Source organism: Microcaecilia unicolor, chromosome 6 (assembly GCF_901765095.1).
Source record: "Microcaecilia unicolor chromosome 6, aMicUni1.1, whole genome shotgun sequence".
Lineage (NCBI taxonomy): Eukaryota > Metazoa > Chordata > Amphibia > Gymnophiona > Siphonopidae > Microcaecilia > Microcaecilia unicolor.
Genome location: NC_044036.1, coordinates 243,774,609 through 243,794,589, shown reverse-complemented (window position 1 = coordinate 243,794,589; position 19,981 = coordinate 243,774,609). Strand labels below are relative to the sequence as shown.

Below are 19,981 nucleotides of genomic sequence, written 5' to 3'. Positions count from 1 at the left end.
CTGAGTGTCCATTGACCTAATCAGTTTGGCTAGTGGCTTGAGGTACATATTGAACAGAGTAGGTGACAGTATCGATTCTGAGATGCTGCCAAACATTATGGATTGTTGCCTGTCTGATAGATAGGATCTGAACCATGCAAGTACTGTTCCATTGATACCTGTTTCTGCTAGTCATGCTAGCATGATATCATGATCCACAGTATCAAAAGCTGCTGAGAAATCTAGCAGTTCTAACACCGAGGCAAATCCCCTGTCTCGGTTTCTGTGAAGATCTTGTAGTAGGGATATGAGGACTGTTTCTGGTCCATAACAGAGTCTAATTACAGATTGACAAGGATCTAGCCAGCTTCTCTGTTCTAGCTAATCACTGAGTTGAACACAGACTGTTTATTCTATAAGTTTCCTAGAAATGGGATGTTAAATATACTGGCCGGTAACTTTCAAGTGTGCCCTGGTCAAGGTTGTTCTTCTTTAGCAAAGGATAAACCACTGCCCTTTTTAATGCTGTTGGTAGTTGCCCATTAGAAAGAGAGGAATTCACAATTTTAGTGGCACCTTCTATGAAGCCCATACTTACCTTCTGTACTATCTTTGATGGGCAGGGGTCAAGGGAGCAGGCATTTGGTCGAAGATCTCTTAGGATTTTGTCAAGGCTCTGTTATTGGTTTAAAAGTGTGCCATATGTCTCTGTCAGGAGGGGGCAAGTTTGTGCGCTCCTGGTTAACTGATTGGAGGCTGGGTGGGATTGCCTGTAAATCCTGGTGGAGACTTAATGTGACTGGGCAGGCTAGTTCTGTTGTGGAGGCTGCAGTAGGCCGTTTACTATACTGAACACCTGCTTGGTTGAATTGGAAGCCTGTACAATACATTGAGAGAAATATTGTTTTTTGGTTGCTGTTAAGGCTTGGTGATACTTTGTGATGTGCTTCCTACAGTTTAGCCTGTCTTCATCCAGGTGAGATTTCCGCCCTCCTTTCCAGTTTCCGTCCTTCGCGTTTAAGGATCCGAAGTTCTGGAGAAAATCAAGGTGAGCATTTGTGAGTGGGGCATAAGACCTTTTTTAGTCTTATGCCCCACTCACAAATGCTCACCTTGGTTTTCTCTAGAACTTCGGATCCTTTTCCAAAGTTCTGGAGAAAACCAAGGTGAGCGTTTGTGAGTGCCATTTTCTCTAAGGTCTTGGCTAAGTGTGTATTCCAAATGTCAACCTGTTCTGACACTATAGTTGTCTTTTCATCCACATGTGGATAGTCCAAGGCCTCTAGGAAATTTTGAACAGTCAGCTTTTGCTTTTTTTTTTTTGTTCTGATCTCCTTCCAGAGTCTAGGAGATGCCATTTGTTTCAGGTAGTCACTTTGGAAAATTTAATTAGAAAATGGTCTGACCATGATAGGGGTGTTATTTCAATACTACTATCCCACAATTCTGGGATGTCAACCCCTTTGTAAAATACCAAATCTAGTATGTGACCCTTTTCGTGGGTTGGAGAATTGATCACCTGTGTGAATCCTAGTGCTGTCATCGTGTCCAGAAAGGCAGCTATGATGGTATCTGAGGTTTCGATGTGTAGATTGAAATTTCCCATGATCACCATCCTAGAGTAATTCAGGGTTACTTGAGTAATCAGGTCTAGGAATTCTTGATAATGTGTTTTTAAGAAGGTGCTCGGTATACCATGAGTAGCCAGATTGGTTTCCCCTCTTCAAGTTGGGTTAAAAGAGATTCTGATTCATTTAGCTTAGGGATGGAGATTCTGCACAGTTTGATTGTATCCCGAATCAAGATTGCTACCCCTCCACCCCATCTTCCTGGTCTTGGTTGATGTTGAATATTGAAACTTGTTGGGCATAGTTCAGCCTGTGGTAAACACCCACTTTCATGTATCCAGGTTTCACTTATTCCTAGGATGCCAAGATGTTGTACATGCATGACATCATAGATCACTGAGGATTTCTTTGCAGCTCATCTGACATTCACCAGTCCTATAATTCCTAAGGGTGGTCTGGGGGTGCTGGTAGTAGCTTTGGTTTGGAAATGAGGTGACCTTTTAAGTCCTGTTATGTAGATGTTTGACCTCTTGCACTTTTGCCTTCTCTTTGGTTGGTGGGGATTATAGTTTCCTCTCCCACACACCACTGGGATCCCCGATGTCTCTTGGTTTGCTTGACCAAGGCATATTCTTTGTGTCACAAACTTGTTAGGCAAATTTCACTGGGTGGCACTGCAGTCCATCCTGTGGATCAGCAATCTTACTAATTGGCAATTTAGGATTAAGGCTTTAAGTGATCAATTGCTTCCAGTAATAAGTACATAAGTATATAAGTAATGCCATACTGGGAAAAGACCAAGGGTCCATCGAGCCCAGCATCTTGTCCACGACAGCGGCCAATCCAGGCCAAGGGCACCTGGCAAGCTTCCCAAACGTACAAACATTCTATACATGTTATTCCTGGGATTTTGGATTTTTCCAAGTCCGTTTAGTAGTGGTTTATGGACTTGTCCTTTAGGAAACCGTCCAACCCCTTTTTAAACTCTGCTAAGCTAACCGCCTTCACCACATTTTCCGGCAATGAATTCCAGAGTTTAATTACACGTTGGGTGAAGAAAACTTTTATCCGATTTGTTTTAAATTTACTGCACTGTACTTTAATCGCATGCCCCCTAGTCCTAGTATTTTTGGAAAGCGTGAACAGACGCTTCACATCCACCTGTTCCACTCCACTCATTATTTTATATACCTCTATCATGTCTCCCCTCAGCCGTCTCTTCTCCAAGCTGAATAGCCCTAGCCTCCTTAGTCTTTCTTCATAGGGAAGTCGTCCCATCCCCGCTATCATTTTAGTCGCCCTTCGCTGCACCTTTTCCAATTCTACTATATCTTTCTTGAGATGCGGCGACCAGAATTGAACACAATACTCAAGGTGCGGTCGCACCATGGAGCGATACAACGGCATTATAACATCCTCACACCTGTTTTCCATACCTTTCCTAATAATACCCAACATTCTATTCGCTTTCCTAGCCGCAGCAGCACACTGAGCAGAAGGTTTCAGTGTGTTATCGATGACGACATCCAGATCCCTTTCTTGGTCCGTAACTCCTAACGTGGAACCTTGCATGACGTAGCTATAATTCGGGTTCTTTTTTCCCACATGCATCACCTTGCACTTGCTCACATTAAACGTCATCTGCCATTTAGCCGTCCAGTCTCCCTGTCTCGTAAGGTCCTCTTGTAATTTTTCACAATCCTGTTGCGAGTTAACGACTTTGAGTAACTTTGTGTCATCAGCAAATTTAATTACCTCGCTAGTTACTCCCATCTCTAAATCATTTATAAATATATTAAAAAGCAGCGGTCCTAGCACAGACCCCTGAGGAACCCCACTAACTACTCATCTCCATTGTGAATACTGCCCATTTAACCCCACTCTCTGTTTCCTATCCTTCAACCAGTTTTTAATCCACAATAAGACATTTCCTCCTATCCCATGGCCCTCCAATTTCCTCTGTAGCCTTTCATGAGGTACCTTGTCAAACGCCTTTTGAAAATCCAGATACACAATATCAACCGGCTCCCCTTTGTCCACATGTTTGTTTACTCCTTCAAAGAATTGAAGTAAATTGGTCAGGCAAGATTTCCCCACACAAAAGCCGTGCTGACTCGGCTGTACTTAGCACTTCTATGTGAATTTCTTTGCAGATTTAATGCGGAGGAGGTTGATGGTGGACTTTAGTTTTAACGGAATATAACAGTCAGAATCTTAGAAATACTTATGTAGTTAAAATAAAACTTCAGCTCTTGAATTGTAGGTATGCACTTCGTAGTTTCTGGTTCTGATATCCTTGGATGGTCCATTTGATGCTGTTGTTTTATGCTTTTCTTTGTTGTCCAGGGGAGTGTTAGATGTAAATATAGATCCAACTCAGATCACAGGACATGAGGAAGTTGTTTGTAGTATAAAGGGAAGATAAATGTTTCCGTCCTCCAGCCAGCTTTCCTGACATCATTCAAAGTGTAAAAGTTTATTTACATTGTTTCAGTTTCTATTAATGTACATAAACTATACAGGTACTTGCTCTGTTCCTTATGGGCTCACATTCTAAGTATATTGTACCTGGGGCAATGGAGGGCTAAGTGACTTGCTCAGGGTCACATGGAGCTGTAGAGGGAATTGAACCTTCTTCCCCAGGATCAAAGTCCACTATACTAACCATTAGGCCACTCCTGCACTCTTGTGGGTTTCCTATATACATCAGTAACCAGCTGGCCATCCTTGTTTATAATTGGAGTGGAGGAGTGGCCTAGTGGTTAGGTTGGTGGGCTCTGGTCCTGGGGAACTGGGGAACTGAGTTTGATTTCCACTTCAGGCACAGGCAGCTCCTTGTGACTCTGGGCAAGTCACTTAACCCTCCATTGCTCCAGGTAAAAATAAGTACCTGTATATGTAAGCTGCATTGAGCCTGCCATGAGTGGGAAAGCGTGGGGTACAAATGTAACAAAAATAAATAAAAAAATAATTAAAATATCAAGAAATTCTATATTTTCTTTGCTATAATTTAATTGGAACTTAAGTTGTCATCCAAGTTATTCACCCATTCATGAAAAGCCAACATTCCTGCTCTGTGCCTTTCCAGATTACAAAGACATCATCAATGTAATGCTTCCATGTTATTAGTTGATCAATAAACTTATGAGATGTTAAATATTTATTCTCTAAACTTGCCATGTATAAGTTCACTACAGAAGGTGTCATTGAGGGGCATTTTCAACCGGGGACGCCCATCTCTAAGGGCACCCATCTCTGAGGACGGTGCCGCGAAGGGCCAAGCATATTTTTGAACAAGATTGCCGGCCATCTTTCGTTTCGATAATATGGTTGGAGCCGGCCAAATGTCAGAGATGGCCGTGTTTGAGATGGCCGGCCTCGGTTTTCGCCGATAATGGAAACTGAGGCCGGCCATCTCAAACCCGGCCAATTTCAAGGCATTTGGTCGTAGGAGGAGCCATCATTTGTAGTGTACTGGTCCCAACCGGGCACCCTAGGGGGCACTTCTAAAAAAAACCCCAAAAAAACATTAAAATAGCTCCCAGGTGCATAGCTCCCTTACCTTGGGTGCTGAGCCCCCCCCAAAACCCACTACCCACAACTCTACACCATTACCATAGCCCTTATGAGTGAAGGAGGGCACCTACATATGGGTACAGTGGGTTTGGGGGGGGGGGTTGGAGGGCTCCTATTTACCACCACAAGTGTAATAGGTAGGGGGGGATGGGCCTGGGTCCACCTACCTGAAGTGCACTGCACCCACTAAAAACTGCTCCAGGGACCTGCATACTGCTGTCAGGAAGCTGGGTATGACATTTGAGGCTGGCATAGAGGCTGGCAAAAAAAGTTTTTAAAGTTGTTTTTTTGAGGGTGGGAGGGAGTTAGTGACCACTGGGGGAGTAAGGGGAGATCATCCCCGATTCCCTCCGGTGGTCATCTGGTCAGTTCGGGCACTTTTTTGGGACTTGGACCTGAAAAAAAAGGGACCAAGTAAAGTGGACCAAATTCTCGCCAGGGACGCCTTTCTTTTTTCCATTATCGGCCGAGGGCGCCCATCTCTTAAGCACGCCCCGGCACGCCCCTGTCCCGCCTTCGCTACCCTTCTGACACGCCCCCTTGAAGTTTGGCCGGCTCCGCGATGGACTGCAGTTGAGGCCGGCCAAAATTGGCTTTCAATTATGTCGATTTCGCCGGCCTTGAGAGATGGCCGGCCATCTCCCGATTTGTGTCGGAAGATGGCCGGCCTTCTCTTTAGAAAATAAGCTGGATTGTGTATCCTATGGCTGTTCCTTTCACTTGGTGGTAAAATTCTTATCAAAATAGAAATAACTTTCTTTCAAAATAATATCAGCTAGAGACAATAAAAATTCTACAGGTATTTTCCTCCAATGACTATTATTTATTCAAGTTTCACAAATGACATTAAAGGCCTCCTCCTTTGGGATGTTCGTATATAACAACTCAACATCCATAGTAACCAAAAAACAATCATTATCACAGCTGATCTCACTCAGCAGGTAGATCATATCCATTGAGTCTCTTATATATGAAGGAAATTTTTGGTATCAGAGGTCTTAAAAATTTATCAATAAAAGTGGAAATTGGTTCAAATATAGATCCAATCCCTGATTCAATGTGTCATCCTGGTGGGCTTTCTAAAGACTTGTATATTTTAGGCAGTATTTATAGAATATGGATACATGGTGATTCTGTTTTAAGATAACCATATTCCTTCTTTTTAATATAATTCCCCTGCAGTCAAATCTCTAAAAGGGAATCAATCTTACTTTTAATACTCATGGTAGGATTCCTTGGATGTTTCCTATAGAATTTGTGGTCTTGCATTTGTCGATATGTTTCTTTCACATATTCATCAGTTTCCATTATAACAACACATCCTTTATCAGCAGGTTTTATAATTATACTTAGATCATTCTTTAGAGCGTCAATCACAGTTCTCTTGTTTTTTCAAATTGAAGTAAATTCTTCTGTCTTTACTTTTGAGAGAGACAATTTCATCCTTATTTAAGACCCTGCTAGAGACATTGTACACTTTATTTCATTGTTCTTGTGCTATTGGTTGTTATGATTCTGCTAGATAGGCAGGGGAATGTTTGGGACTCGCTCCTGATTGGCTTGTCAGGGGCTGAACTGACATCTGATGCAGCAGACATCAGAAGCCTGATCTACTTAAGCCTACCTTTTCCTACATTTCTTGCTTTAGTTTTTGATTGCCTGTGATTGCTGTCAGCTGAAGCCTGCTTTCCTCTCTCTCTGTTTGTGTTAGTGCATTCTGTGTTACGTTGGAGATGTACTTTTTCTCCTCGTGGCTTCTAGTTTCTGAGTGAGTGCTGGGTGTTCCCAGTGTGTACTTGATTGCCTCACTACACTGCACCTGGGTTTATTCTTTGCTTGGCTGGTGTTGTGCTTTGTGGTAAGCTTGTCCCTTGTATCGTTCCAGATTGTTTGTTTTGTTTAGTTTTCCTTTCCTCTGTGTTAACCCTTTTGTGCCATGCTTAGTATTGCCTTGTAGTCCTGCCTTTGTTGGCAGCATCCTGACCCTTTGTATCGTCCTGGGGGTTGTTTTTCTCTTTTGTTTGCTTTACCCTTTGTCTGCAGTGTAGCCCTGCTTCTGTCATGTTTGTGTTTTAAAATAGTCTTTTCCTTTAGCCTGCTTTAATTCTTTCTTTGCTGTGTCTGGTGAGCTCTGCTCCTTATCTGATCTGTGTGTGTTTAGGCAACGGCTTCTGTTTGCTTACCTTTCCCTTATGCTTGAGTGCTGTGTGGCACAACCTTGTGTATCCCTATAAGCATTTCCCTTGTATATTGTGAGGCTAGCCTTGTGCATTCTTGTGTGTGGATTACCTTTGCCTTTGAGTGCTGTGTGGCACAGCCTTGTGTATCCCTATAAGCATTTCCCTTTTTCCCTTGTATATTGTGAGGCCAGCTTTGTGCATTCTGATATGTGGATTCCCTTTGCCTTTGAGTGCTATGTGGCACAGCCTTGTGTATCCCTATATAGCAGTTCCCTTTATCCCTGTGTGTTGTGAGGTCAGCATTGTGTTTGCTTAGGTGGCTTCACCTTTTCCTTGTGTGCTGTATGGTACAGCCTAGAGTGTTCCCTTTATCCTTGACTGCCTGTGGCATAGCCTTGTGTTTCCTATAGGAATATCTGTCAGTCCCTTTTCCCTTGCGTTCTTCGCTAGCGCTGTGTGCGTTGCTGGTGCTCCTGTCCCTTTGGGACCCCTCATTGCTCTTTCTCCCTTCCCAGTGTATGACTCAGTTCCTGTTCGGCCGTCAGGCCCGCACACTTGGACTCTGTGTGAGTTGGTTCCTGATAGAGCATTCAGGTGGGCCTCACGACCTAGCTCCCATTTTCTGGTGGTGCTAGTTGGTTGTTGTGTATGTGCGGGGCTTGGTGGCTGGGGAAGTGTGTAGTGCCTGTTTGGTATACCCTAGTCCTTGGCCAAAACCCTATACTAGGCCTCGGCCTGGGCTCAAGGGCTCACGACCAGATTAACAATGGTTGAAACCAGTTGTAAAACTGTCTATGGATCTGTTGTAGAAATTGGTAGCTTTCCCTTGTCCTCTGCCTCTCCTCCTTCCTCTCTATACACACTTTTCTTTGGATAATCCCTTTTGATCTTTTCTGATATTGAATCTCTTTTCCAGACTTTTCCCAAATTGAAAAACTTTTTAATAGTCATGGTAGGATCCCTTAGAAGTTTCCTATAAAAATTTTGGTCTTCCAGTTGTCGATCTATTTCTTTCACCTATTCATCAGTATCCATTATAAAAACACCCTCTCCTTTATCAGCAGGTTTTATGATAACGAGGTACAAAAGGACTGACATAGGCAAGTTTTTGGTCCTGATAGCAGCTGGTTATTTGTTTGTTTGTTTGTTTTAATTTTATTTCTCTTCTCCTCTATTTCTCCCCTTTTCTTTTATTTGAAGCCTAGTACAGGCCATATGGCGATATATCAAGTGCAATTAAATAAATAAATAATAAAATAACCATGAAAGTAGCAGAAAAATGAGTAGAAAAATTCTGATTAAATTTTTGATCCATCAGCTTCTCTGTATACAACCCCTCCAAAAAAGAATATTGAACAACCCTCCCCCTTCCTCTCTCCCTCCATGATGCGTACTGTAGCTTAATTACAAAGGTTTTTCATTTCAAATTAGTTATACCTTCTGAAACATGACTGTCATTGTATGGGAAATAGAAGCAGGAGCATTTGGAAGCAGTTTCAGGTAGGGCTGAGGTAGAGAGAGGAAAAGGGAAATTCAGTCTTCTCTGACAACTGGTACTGTTTCTTTGACATAAACTTCCTCCTCTTCCTGTGTTCCCTTCCATTTTTCCCAAATACAGCATCTGGAGGAGAGCCTTCAGGAGTTGGAACTGACCAGCTTTGGGCTGATGGACACCACTCTAGAAGAGGTCTTCCTCAAGGTCTCTGAGGAAGATCAGTCCCTAGAAAACAGTGATGCGGGTAAGGGAAGGGGAAAGAGATTTTACATTTAGCAAATGCCTTTATCGGTAGTAGCTCAAGGTGAGTTACATTCAGGTATTGCAGATCTTTCCCTATCCACAGAAGACTTTATAATCTTGGGGCCCAATGTTCACTTTTTGCAGACATGAAGGAGTCCAAAAAGGATGTGCTGCGTCCAGACCTTGAAGCCCTTGAGAAACCTGAAGCTAGTGAGAGGCCTCTCCTGGAAGAGGAGGGCCTGAAGAAACCTGAAGTGGAAATGAGCAATCTGGTCACATGTTCCAAGCTAGCCCAGTCACAAGGTTCTCTGCATTCCACGTCCTCTGTGGGATCTGTACGTGGAGATGAAGGTGGGGCTTACTCTGAGTTCTATGGGGATTACTGTCCACTGTTTGATAATCTGCAGGACCCAGATAACGTCAGTCTGCAAGGTTGGTAAAGGGAATGGGGGGAGATTCATTCTTGGGCAGAATCACTGCTTGCTTTCTCTGGCAGTATGAGCAGTTCTGTCTGCATAATTGTCCATTGCATAGCAGGTTCATATACCCCCCAAGAAACTGGAGAGCAAAGCTAATGTATGTACTTCCAGAGTATGCCCCTATCTGTAACTACGAGAGAGATTTAAAATAAACACTGTTAAAATGGCTTAAAGCTGTTTAAGAATATATATGCTGGTAGAAAAAGGAGGCAATAATCTAATAACCTATATTAATACACTCTGCAGGTATATTGTTCACCCAGGGTTTACATCAATAGTTAAAGCTAAACTCCATGAGTCTGATATTCAGAAGCATTGTTGAGGTCAATGATGCCAGTCACATAAATGATTTTTTTTTGTTGTTTTATTTGCTGGGTGGTTCTACTGAATCAAAAGAAGACCTGCTTATAACAACACAAAACCAAAGGAGGAAATGGCAACAAAATATGAAATGCAGATTATTATGAAGGTGCCTCAGTGCTAAAAACCCCCATAACCCCTCATTTCGTTGTCAGGGGTGTGGCCAAAAACAGACAGCCACACCCCTGACTCTGTGACAGCAAAATGAGGGGCCCTTTGTCTGACCACACCCTTGAAACAGTGACATCAAAATGAGGGGCCCTTTGTCAGGTAGCTGCAGCCCTTCAGGAATTTTTGGGAAGCTATAGCTGATGAATCACCCCTGGAACAATAAGATAAGTGACATTTTTGCACTTTGGAGGGTGTACTACTGCAGTATTCCTGGAGTTGCTAGCTATTTTGTTGTTGACCTTCTGCTTTTTGGACTGTTTACTTGAAACCTGGAGTGAAGGCAGGAAACTATTTGCTAAGTGGAGTTTTTTTTATGCCTCATGACTTTTTTTCTCCATAGCAGGACTGTTTGAAGGTTGTATATAATTATTTTTTTCTGTAGCCCCTGGTTAGGAACTTTGAGCTCTTTGTGGTTGGGGGGGGGGGGGGGGGGATATTTTGTAGCCATTTCCTCCTTTGGTATCGGTTTGTTTTAGGCAGGTCTTGTTTTGGTTTTGGTGATTTAAACCTGCTTCCTTTGTTAGATTTGATTCTTGGTGCTTCTACAGGTAATTTTAGCTGTTTTTTTGGTTGAAATCCAACTAGTCTATATTCAGTCAGCAGCAATCAGCATGTTTATAAATTCAAACTGCTGCGGGCTGAATTAGGCCCGGATATTCAATACCAGACCACATCCCAGTACTGGCATTCAAAATCTGGGCATGCTTGACCACTGGCACATATCCAGGTCCTGGCCAATATTCAACGGGACTGAGCAAGACACTTATCCAGCTTGGCATTAACTAGGACCTGGAGAAAGAGGCTTGTTACAGGAACTGCCTTAAAGCAGCTCATGTGACAGGTCCTCCAACTTCTCCCCTTCCCTACCCCCAATTGGACATAGACTGCCCTCTCCCCTCTCTCAACCCTAGAGCCGATATGAAGGCCTCCCACACAGAACCCTCCCTCCTCCCAACTCGACTTTAGGTTCAAAATGGCTGCAATGACCCATTAGTGATAGTCTTGCAGTAATAAGATGAGTCGGAGAAACGTAATGAGTTCAAAATGGCTGCAATGACCCATTAGTTATAGTCTTGCAGTAGTAAAACGAGTCGGAGAAACTTAATGAATTCTCTGTAAACCTGGAGGATGTAATGGGGCAGTTCTACAAACTGAAGAGTAGCAAATCTCCTGGACCGGATGGTATTCATCCCAGAGTACTGATAGAACTGAAAAATGAGCTTGCGGAGCTATTGTTAGTAATATGTAATTTATCCTTAAAATTGAGTGTGGTACTGGAAGATTGGAGGGTGGGCAATGTAACGCCGATTTTTTAAAAAGGTTCCAAAGGAGATCCGGGAGACCAGTGAGTCTGACGTCGGTGCCGGGCAAAATGGTAGAGACTATTATTAAGAACAAAATTACAGAGCATATTCAAAACCATGGATTAATGAGACAAAGTCAGCATGGATTTAGTGAAGGGAAATCTTGCCTCACCAATCTACTACATTTCTTTGAAGGGGTGAACAAACATGTGGATAAAGGTGAGCTGGTTGATATTGTGTATCTGGATTTTCAGAAGGCATTTGACAAAGTACCTCATGAAAGACTCCAGAGGAAATTGGAGAGTCATGGGATAGGAGGTAGTGTTCTATTGTGGATTAAAAACTGGTTAAAAGATAGAAAACAGAGAGTGGGGTTATATGGTTAGTATTCTGAATGGAGAAGGTTAGTTAGTGGAGTTCCCCAGGGTTCTGTGCTGGGACCACTGCTTTTTAACATATTTATAAGTGACCTAGAGATGGGAGTAACTAGTGAGGTAATTAAATTTGCTGATGACACAAAGTTATTCACAGTCGTTAAATCGCGGGAGGATTGTGAAAAATTACAAGAGGACCTTACGAGACTGGGAGACTGGGCATCTAAATGGCAGATGACGTTTAATGTGAGCAAGTGTAAAGTGATGCATGTGGGAAAGAGGAACCCGAATTATAGCTACGTCATGCAAGGTTCCATGTTAGGAGTCACAGACCAAGAAAGGGATCTAGGGTCGTCGTTGATGATACGTTGAAACCTTCTCAGTGTGCTGCTGTGGCTAATAAGAAAGCAAATAGAAAGTTAGGTATTATTAGGAAAGGAATGGAAAACAAAAATGAGGATGTTATAATGCCTTTGTATCGCTCCATGGTGCGACCGCACCTCGAATATTGTGTTCAATTCTGGTCGCCGCATCTCAAAAAAGAAATAGTGGAATTAGAAAAGGTGCATAGAAGGGCGACGAAAATGATAAAGGGGATGGGACGACTTCCCTATGAGGAAAGGCTAGGTGGCTAGGATTCTTCAGCATGGAGAAAAGGCGGCTGAGGGGAGATATGATAGAGGTCTATAAAATAATGAGTTGAACGGGTAGATGTGAAGCGTCTGTTTACGCTTTCCAAAAATATTTTGACTAGGGGGCATGCGATGAAGCTACCATTTAGTAAATTTAAAACGAATCGGAGAAAATATTTCTTCACTCAACGTGTAATTAAACTCTGGAATTCATTGCCAGAGAATGTGGTAAAGGTGATTAGCTTAGCGGAGTTTAAAGAAGGTTTGGACGGTATCCTAAAGGAAAAGTCCATAGACCATTGTTAAATGGACTTAGGGAAAATCCACTATTTCTGGGATAAGCAGTATAAAGTGTTTTGTACTTTTTTGGGATCTTGCCAGGTATTTGTGACCTGGATTGGCCACTGTTGGAAACAGGATGCTGGGCTTGATGGACCTTTGGTCTTTACCAGTATGGCAATACTTATGTACTTCTGTACTTATATTTCCTGAAATTCATAAATTCAGCTTCTGTCTACTTCCTGTCCTTCAACCATCCAAGTAAAACTAAGCTTTACCACAAATGAAATAAAGTTCATGAACCTTTGTTTAAGCAGCAATGTGTGAATGTTATGTTTTCTTCTCTTCTTTTGCAGGTTCCCTAGACCCAGATGCTGAAAATGAAGCCCAGGCCAGACAAGGGAGTTATAAGCTTGAGGGGTCCTGGCTGAAGCTGAGGCAGTTCCAAGGGCTCATCATCAAACGCTTCCACTGTGCTAAGCGCAACACCAAGGCACTCTCTTCACAGATCCTGCTCCCTGCCTTTTTTGTCTGTGTTGCTATGACAGTAGCTCTTTCAGTGCCTGAAATAGGTGAGTTCACTCAGCAGATCATGAGCTGGACCAAAAAAAGGCATCCAGATGCTTCTCTTCTTTAGTAGTGCGTGAAACAGCATAAGAACATAAGAATAGCCATACTGGGTCAGATCAATGGTCCATCTAGCCCAGTATCCTGCTTCCAGCAGTGGCCAATCCAGGTTACAAGTACCTGGCAGAAACCCAATTAGTAGCACCATTCCATGCTACCAATCCCGGGGCAACTTGATGTGTTCCTGTCCCACTCCCCAGCAACAGAACTATTAACAGTCCTTAAAGTATTTGCTTACTACCTGCTGCTCACATTTGGGATCTAAGCATCATTCCATTTGAAGGTTATCTCCTTCTTTTTACCTTAATAATTAACCTGTGACCTAATTACCAAGCAGCTGATCGAAGATGCCAATGCCTCACTGTCATTTGCTTCTCTTGATGTACATGAACTTTTGGGAGGCATAAATTTGAGGTTTCTTTACAAAATTAAGGGTGAGAGCAGTGACATAAATTTCATCCAGTGGTCTCTGCAGTGCAGGAGGGGGGGGACCCAGGGAAAGAGGAGACCCATCTATATCTTGTCCGGTATCATCTGAGGTGGATCCTTCCTGCTCTTGAGGCCCTTTCCTGTTTTCTTGTTATTTAATATTTATTACAATTTAACAAAATGATAACAACAACAACAAACAAATCTGAGTCCAAAATTAACAGGAAAAGTAGCTGTTGCAAAAGAAACACATGACCTGAAGAAAAAGGTTCTGCCTTTGAGAGCTTGTGAAAAAATGTATTAAATTAGTCCAATAAAAAAGGTTATCACCTTTTGTTTCATTTCTGTTTATTTCCTTTAAATTGGACTAATACAGCAATCACATTATTTTATCCCCCCTCCCCCTCAGCAGAAGTAAAAACAAGAAATAACAAACAATTCCCGCTGTTAAACAATACTATATATAATATGATCTCACAAAGTCTACTAAAGGGAATGGTATCATCTAACTTTAAATCTGCACGTGAGACTAGTTCTCAAGAAGAAAAACCTGGACTCTTCACTTTCTAGTAATTATCAACCTGTTTCTAATCTGCCCTTCCTTTCTAAGCTCTTAGGAACCTTTAATATTCTCTCAATTGCAATCTGTTGTTGAATCTGTAAATTCTCTGCACCCACCACAGTCAGGGTTCCAGGCTGGTTTCAAAACAGAGACCATTTTTACCTCCCTATTGAGTGAGTTACATAGTAGGCTGGATGCAGGTTTTAGTGCTTTAGTAGTGCCTTTGGATCTCTCTGCAGCATTTGAACTTGTCAACCATACTCTCTTGCTGCAGAGCTAGTTCTAAGGTTGTACAATCCAGCTCTCCATCATTCTTTTACCTTCTTTTCTGAGGTGTTCCACAAGGATCTGTAGTCTCCCACTCTTATTTAGGAGTCCTTTTACTAAGCTGCAGTAAGCACTAACGCATGCTTACCGCAGCATTAAAGAGCGGAGCGTGCTGAGTCATCCCCTGGTAAGTTTTCCATGTGTGTGTGCAAACCATGGGCTAAAAAATTGTTTTTGTTTTTTAGTGTTGGAGCAGGTTTGGGGGGAGGAGAGTAGGCTTGTTCTGAACTAATTGGTTAGCATAGCTACATTACCACATGCAAACAAATTAGATTGTGGTTAGTGTGTGAGCCCTTACTGCCTACAAAATAGGTGTAGTTAAGGGCTCATGCATGTAATCTGATGGATTGGTCATGAGCCCTTGAGCCTAGGCCGAGGCCTGCTGACAACAGAGGCCAAGGCCTAGGGGAGACCAAACCAGCCACTACCCACCCCAGCTAACTAACACACACACTACACCTCAGGAAAAAGGGAAAATAGGCATACAAGCGGGCCTCACGGCCGACTAGGAACCGAAGCACTCAGACTACACACGTACGGGCCTCACGTCCGAACTGGAACATACCCAGGGAGGGGGGAAAAGAACCCAGGAGTCCCCACGGGGACCAAGGTGCCAGCAACACACTGAAACCCCAGCAGCAGGGTACAGAAAAAACACCAAGCCATGAAGGCTTCACAGCCCCAGGACAGAACCCCCCAGGGAACCAAGGAAGGGCACGACAGGAAACAGAACGTGGTGCAACACCCCACAGGGAACTAGAACAGGAAAGGCAACAAGCCCAGGAAGCACCCCACAACTATAGAAGGGTACAGAGAACAACTAGAAGGCAGGGCTGCCACAAGAACCCCACAGCCAGGAAACCTAGAGGACAGAGGGGAAAAAGCTTAACTCTAAAGCCACAGTAGCCAGAGACTGGGGCACAGAAAACAAAAGGTAAACTAGCCTTCTGAACAGAAGCCAGAGGCGAAGACACAATAGGAAAGCAGAAAAACTATCTATCTAAACACACAGAAGACAGAGACAGAGACACAGTATACAAGGGGTTAAAACTCACTGAACCAAAAGCCCGAGGCAGGATCACGGAGAAAAACAAATAAACAAACAAACCTGAGGGAAGGCCCAAGGACCAGAAGTCTGCGGAGCAGGCAGGACATGATAGGGTAACATCAAACAGAGAACACCAGGGAAGGTTCCCAAAGGAAGGGCAAGCAAAGCCCCCACTGAACAAACAAAGCAGCTGGCCTCCCACAGAGAACTGGGAGGGAGAGACCCAGCTGGAGGTAAGTGAACTGATTACACACACCCACACGCTGACAGAAGCTAACCCAGACAAAGTAAACTAACAGAGAGCTGAATACACACACACACACACACACACACACACACACACGCTGGCAAGAGATAGCCCAGACAAGGGGGAAGTAACAGAAAGTCCCCAATATGGGAAAACAGATTCAAAACGAGAGCACAGAACAACGTTCTGACAGAGAACTGCAAAGGCTTTAGCCACCTAGGAAAGTAACGCCAAAGCAGAGGTAGCAGGAACTTGTAGGCTTAAATACTACCCACTGACAGTCAATCAGGAACGAAGTCCACACACCCTCCCCTGCCAAACCGGCAGAATCATAACAACGCACTAATGGGAAAATCAGCACATGCCTATTAATTCTTGAAATAGGAAAATCAGCCATTTTACCCATGCAGAAAAAATGGCCTCAGCACACGGGAATGACCTGTGTACGCATGTGCTAAGGCCATTTCTTACCAATACCAGTTTCAGAAAGCCTTTACTTCCTTGTGGAGATTTACACCATTTAGAAATTTCAAGGTGATAAGGCTTGGATGTGGTTTGGATGGACTTGCTCCTGCTGTACAGTTAATACACTTGCATTCTTGCAGATGTTTTAGAAGATGCTCTACATCAGCAGATCCTTTTCCAAATTACCACTGAAATCGATCACTTCTCGATCTGGATCTCTCATTTTCAGTTTCTACTTTCTGTGTAAAATAGGGTTCATAGTCTCTGAGGTTTGAAAAATTTCGGGGGAGTTTGGAAAATTGTGTTTTATTGCAAAGTTTGTATGAGAGTGCTTTCATTTGTTTTTATGCCTTGTTTGTAATGATGTAAGCCACTTTGATCTAGGATTTTAATCTAGAGAGGTGACTTATAAAATGGAAATGAAATAAACAAAAGCCTTCTCAAGATGTGATTTCAATGTACAATCTTGGCCTGCTTGTGTTTAAGTGAGATTTCTGACTTGGTTCCCATGTCTCTTCTCTCGTTAGGTGATCTTCCTCCATTGATCCTGTCCCCATCTCAGTACCATAACTACACACAACCAAGAGGAAATTTTATACCGTATGCTAATGAGGAACAGCCAGAAAATCGGTATGATGCATTGTGTGCTGTCTTTCTGCTGTTTGAAGGCTGATCATTCAGCTGTTGACTTGCTCTTACATACTGAAGTCTATCAGATAATCCAAGAAGAGAATGGCATGAGCCTCCCAGTTCCAAAATGGTAGCCACGACCTCCTACAGCATTCTTGTGAGGCTTCTGCAGGAAGTCGCAGCTGCCATTGTCACAATGCAGCCAGTGCAGGCAGGATCAACTTGAGATGCTCCTGCCCCAAAGAGGCCACTAGACCACCAGGGCTTTCAAAAGGTATGCCCGGGAGGGGCCTACAGAGAGGAGGAAGGGTGGAGTTAGTGGGCAGCCCGGGGAGAGAACTGGTTTTCTGTCAGGGAGCGGGGGGAGAAGCTGGCTCAGGGTCATGGGCTTGCAGTGGGGGGCGGGGCCACTTTTTCAGTTTGGTTCTGGTTCCGGCCAAAATCGTGTCACGGATTTTGACTGCAGATTTGGTTTCAGCCGGAACTAAAAGCACTGGTTTTGGTTAGCCTGTATATTAGGATGACACTGTCTGTGCCTTTGGTTCCCTGAGGCTGCAGGTCTGCTTCTAGTATTTGTGTGCTGCTAGTGGAGCAGAAGTTTTCTTTTTGAGGGGGGAGAACTGAAAGGAGAATGCAATAGTTTAATTTATAATTATTTATTTCCGGAATAGGGGGGAAGTTCTCTGGACATGTAGTATGGAATTGTTTCTTCCACTTCCAGTCCCCTTTGCCCATGGGGAAGCTTATTGGATGCTGTTTAGGCCTGGCTTTTCCAGAGAGCATTTGCAATAACATTGCTTGCTTTGTTTTGCTTCTAATGAATACTCCATGGAGCAAGGCCAGAGTTTGGGATTGTGTTTATTTTGCTTTTACCCTTTTTTAGTTTTGCATTAATGTTATAATGTATTATCTTACTATTGTTGTACATCATTACTGAGCAACCATTGAAAAGGTGGTATGATAAAGAGGTAAAGTGTTATTTTACCCTGAAGCTGCAGCAGAGGGAGTACATAGCCTCAAAGGGGAGATAGTTTGGATTTAGTGTTTGTCATGCAAACTATACCCCCAAAGTACACACCTTTAGAGACTGATTAAGGAAAGGCAATAGAAAAAATACTGGAGAAAGTAGAATGAGAAGGGGATAATTGGAACTTGAATCTGTAGGTTTTCAAGCTGTGGTTTCTAACTTGTTCCACATTCAGCTGCTCTGATTATTGACCTAACCTCTATAGAATAAAGACAGGAAGCGTGAAGGTAGAGAGTGGCTTACTTTACTTCAGAACTGAACAAAAATGTTCTTTTAATCTCTACAGAATAAAACAGTCTCCTGATGCCAGCCCCCAGCAGATTGTCAATACCTTCTACCTCCCATCTGGCATCGGGGCCACCTGTGTCCTAAAGACGGCCTTTAACAGCACACTGGATCAACTGGTGCAGTCCCTGAACCTCAACAGCAATGAGTCTAAGACCCTGGCAGCCAAATACTTTGATGCCATGTGTGTTGATTCATTTACTAAAGGTCTGCCACTGTCCAACTTTGTCCCACCTCCTCCATCTCCTGCTCCATCTGATTACCCAGTCTCAATGGATGAGGATGTCATGAGAATGTGGAACGCCACCACTTTTCTCATTCCTGTCAAAGGTAAACCATTAGCTCTTCATGAAATAACATCTTTCTGCCAAAATATTTCAAACAGTCAGCCTCATAAGCCAGTGCTGTGGTGCAATGCAGCTGTTGACTGGAGAGTGACTGCAGTGGGCACACTTGTCTTGCTGGAAATGTCTACATGGGTTGATTTCTGCTAAGAGGAGAGGGACAGAGTGAATAGCAACAAAGGTGATGGAGGGATTTGTTATTTATTTATTTATTCATGACTTGGTATACCACCTTAACCAACAAACAGATCAAAGCAGTTAACAAATACTATACTAAAGGCGGTTAGCTTAGCGGGGTTTAAAAAAGGTTTGGCCAGCTTCCTAAAGGAAACGTCCATAGACTATTATTAAAATGGACTTGGAGAAAATCCACTGCTTACTACCTGTTCCTCTGATCCCATTCCTACCCACCTTCTTAACACCATCTTTCTTACTCTCACCCCTTTTATCTCTCATATCCTCAATCTCTCTCTTTCCACTGCGACCGTTCCTGATGTCTTCAAACATGCTGTGGTCACACCACTCCTGAAAAAGCCTTCACTTGACCCTACCTATCCTTCCAACTATCGACCCATATCCCTCCTCCTCTTCCTTTCCAAGCTACTTGAACGCGCCATTCACCGCCGCTGTCTTGACTTTCTCTCATCTCATGCTGTTCTTGACCCACTCCAAGCTGGCTTTCGCCCTCTTCATTCAACTGAAAATGCATTAACAAAAGTTTCCAATGACCTGTTCCTGGCCAAATCCAAAGGTCTCTATTCTATCCTCATCCTTCTCGATCTACCCGCCGCTTTTGACACTGTTGATCACAGCCTACTCCTTGATACGCTGTCTTCATTTGGATTCCAGGGCCCGGTTCTTTCCTGGTTCTCCTCCTACCTCTCGCTTCGCACCTTTAATGTACACTCTGGTGGATCCTCTTCCACTTCTATCCCTCTACCAATTGGTGTACCTCACGGTTCTGTTCTCTGTCCTCTTCTGTTCTCCATCTACACTTCTTCCCTTGGCTCTCTGATATCATTCCATGGCTTTCAATACCATCTCTATTCTGATGACTCCAAAATCTACTTCTCTACCCCTGAAATCTCAACCAGCATCCAGACCTATGTTTCTGCCTGCCTATCTGATATCGCTGCCTGGATGTCTCAATGTCATCTGAAACTTAACATGACCAAAACCTAGCTCATCTTTCCCCCTAAACCTACCTCTCCTCTCCCCTCTTTCTCTATTTCTGTGGATGGCACTCTCATTCTCCCTGTCTCATCAGCTCGTAACCTTGGGGTCATCTTTGACTCCTCTCTCTCCTTCTCTGCTCACATTCAGCAGATTGCCAAAACCTGTCGTTTCTTT

General features: G+C 43.3%; 1 protein-coding gene across 1 annotated transcript in view; it reads left to right on the top strand.

Annotated features, from left to right (window-relative positions):
- ABCA2 (ATP binding cassette subfamily A member 2) overlaps nucleotides 1-19,981 on the top strand; it is a 689,232-nt gene that overhangs the window by 496,120 nt on the left and 173,131 nt on the right. The window contains exons 31-35 of the mRNA XM_030206813.1: nucleotides 8,922-9,042; nucleotides 9,186-9,473; nucleotides 12,997-13,212; nucleotides 16,873-16,975; nucleotides 18,289-18,617. Coding sequence (XP_030062673.1) covers nucleotides 8,922-9,042; nucleotides 9,186-9,473; nucleotides 12,997-13,212; nucleotides 16,873-16,975; nucleotides 18,289-18,617 — 1,057 coding nt within the window. The remainder of the gene's footprint in view (nucleotides 1-8,921; nucleotides 9,043-9,185; nucleotides 9,474-12,996; nucleotides 13,213-16,872; nucleotides 16,976-18,288; nucleotides 18,618-19,981) is intronic.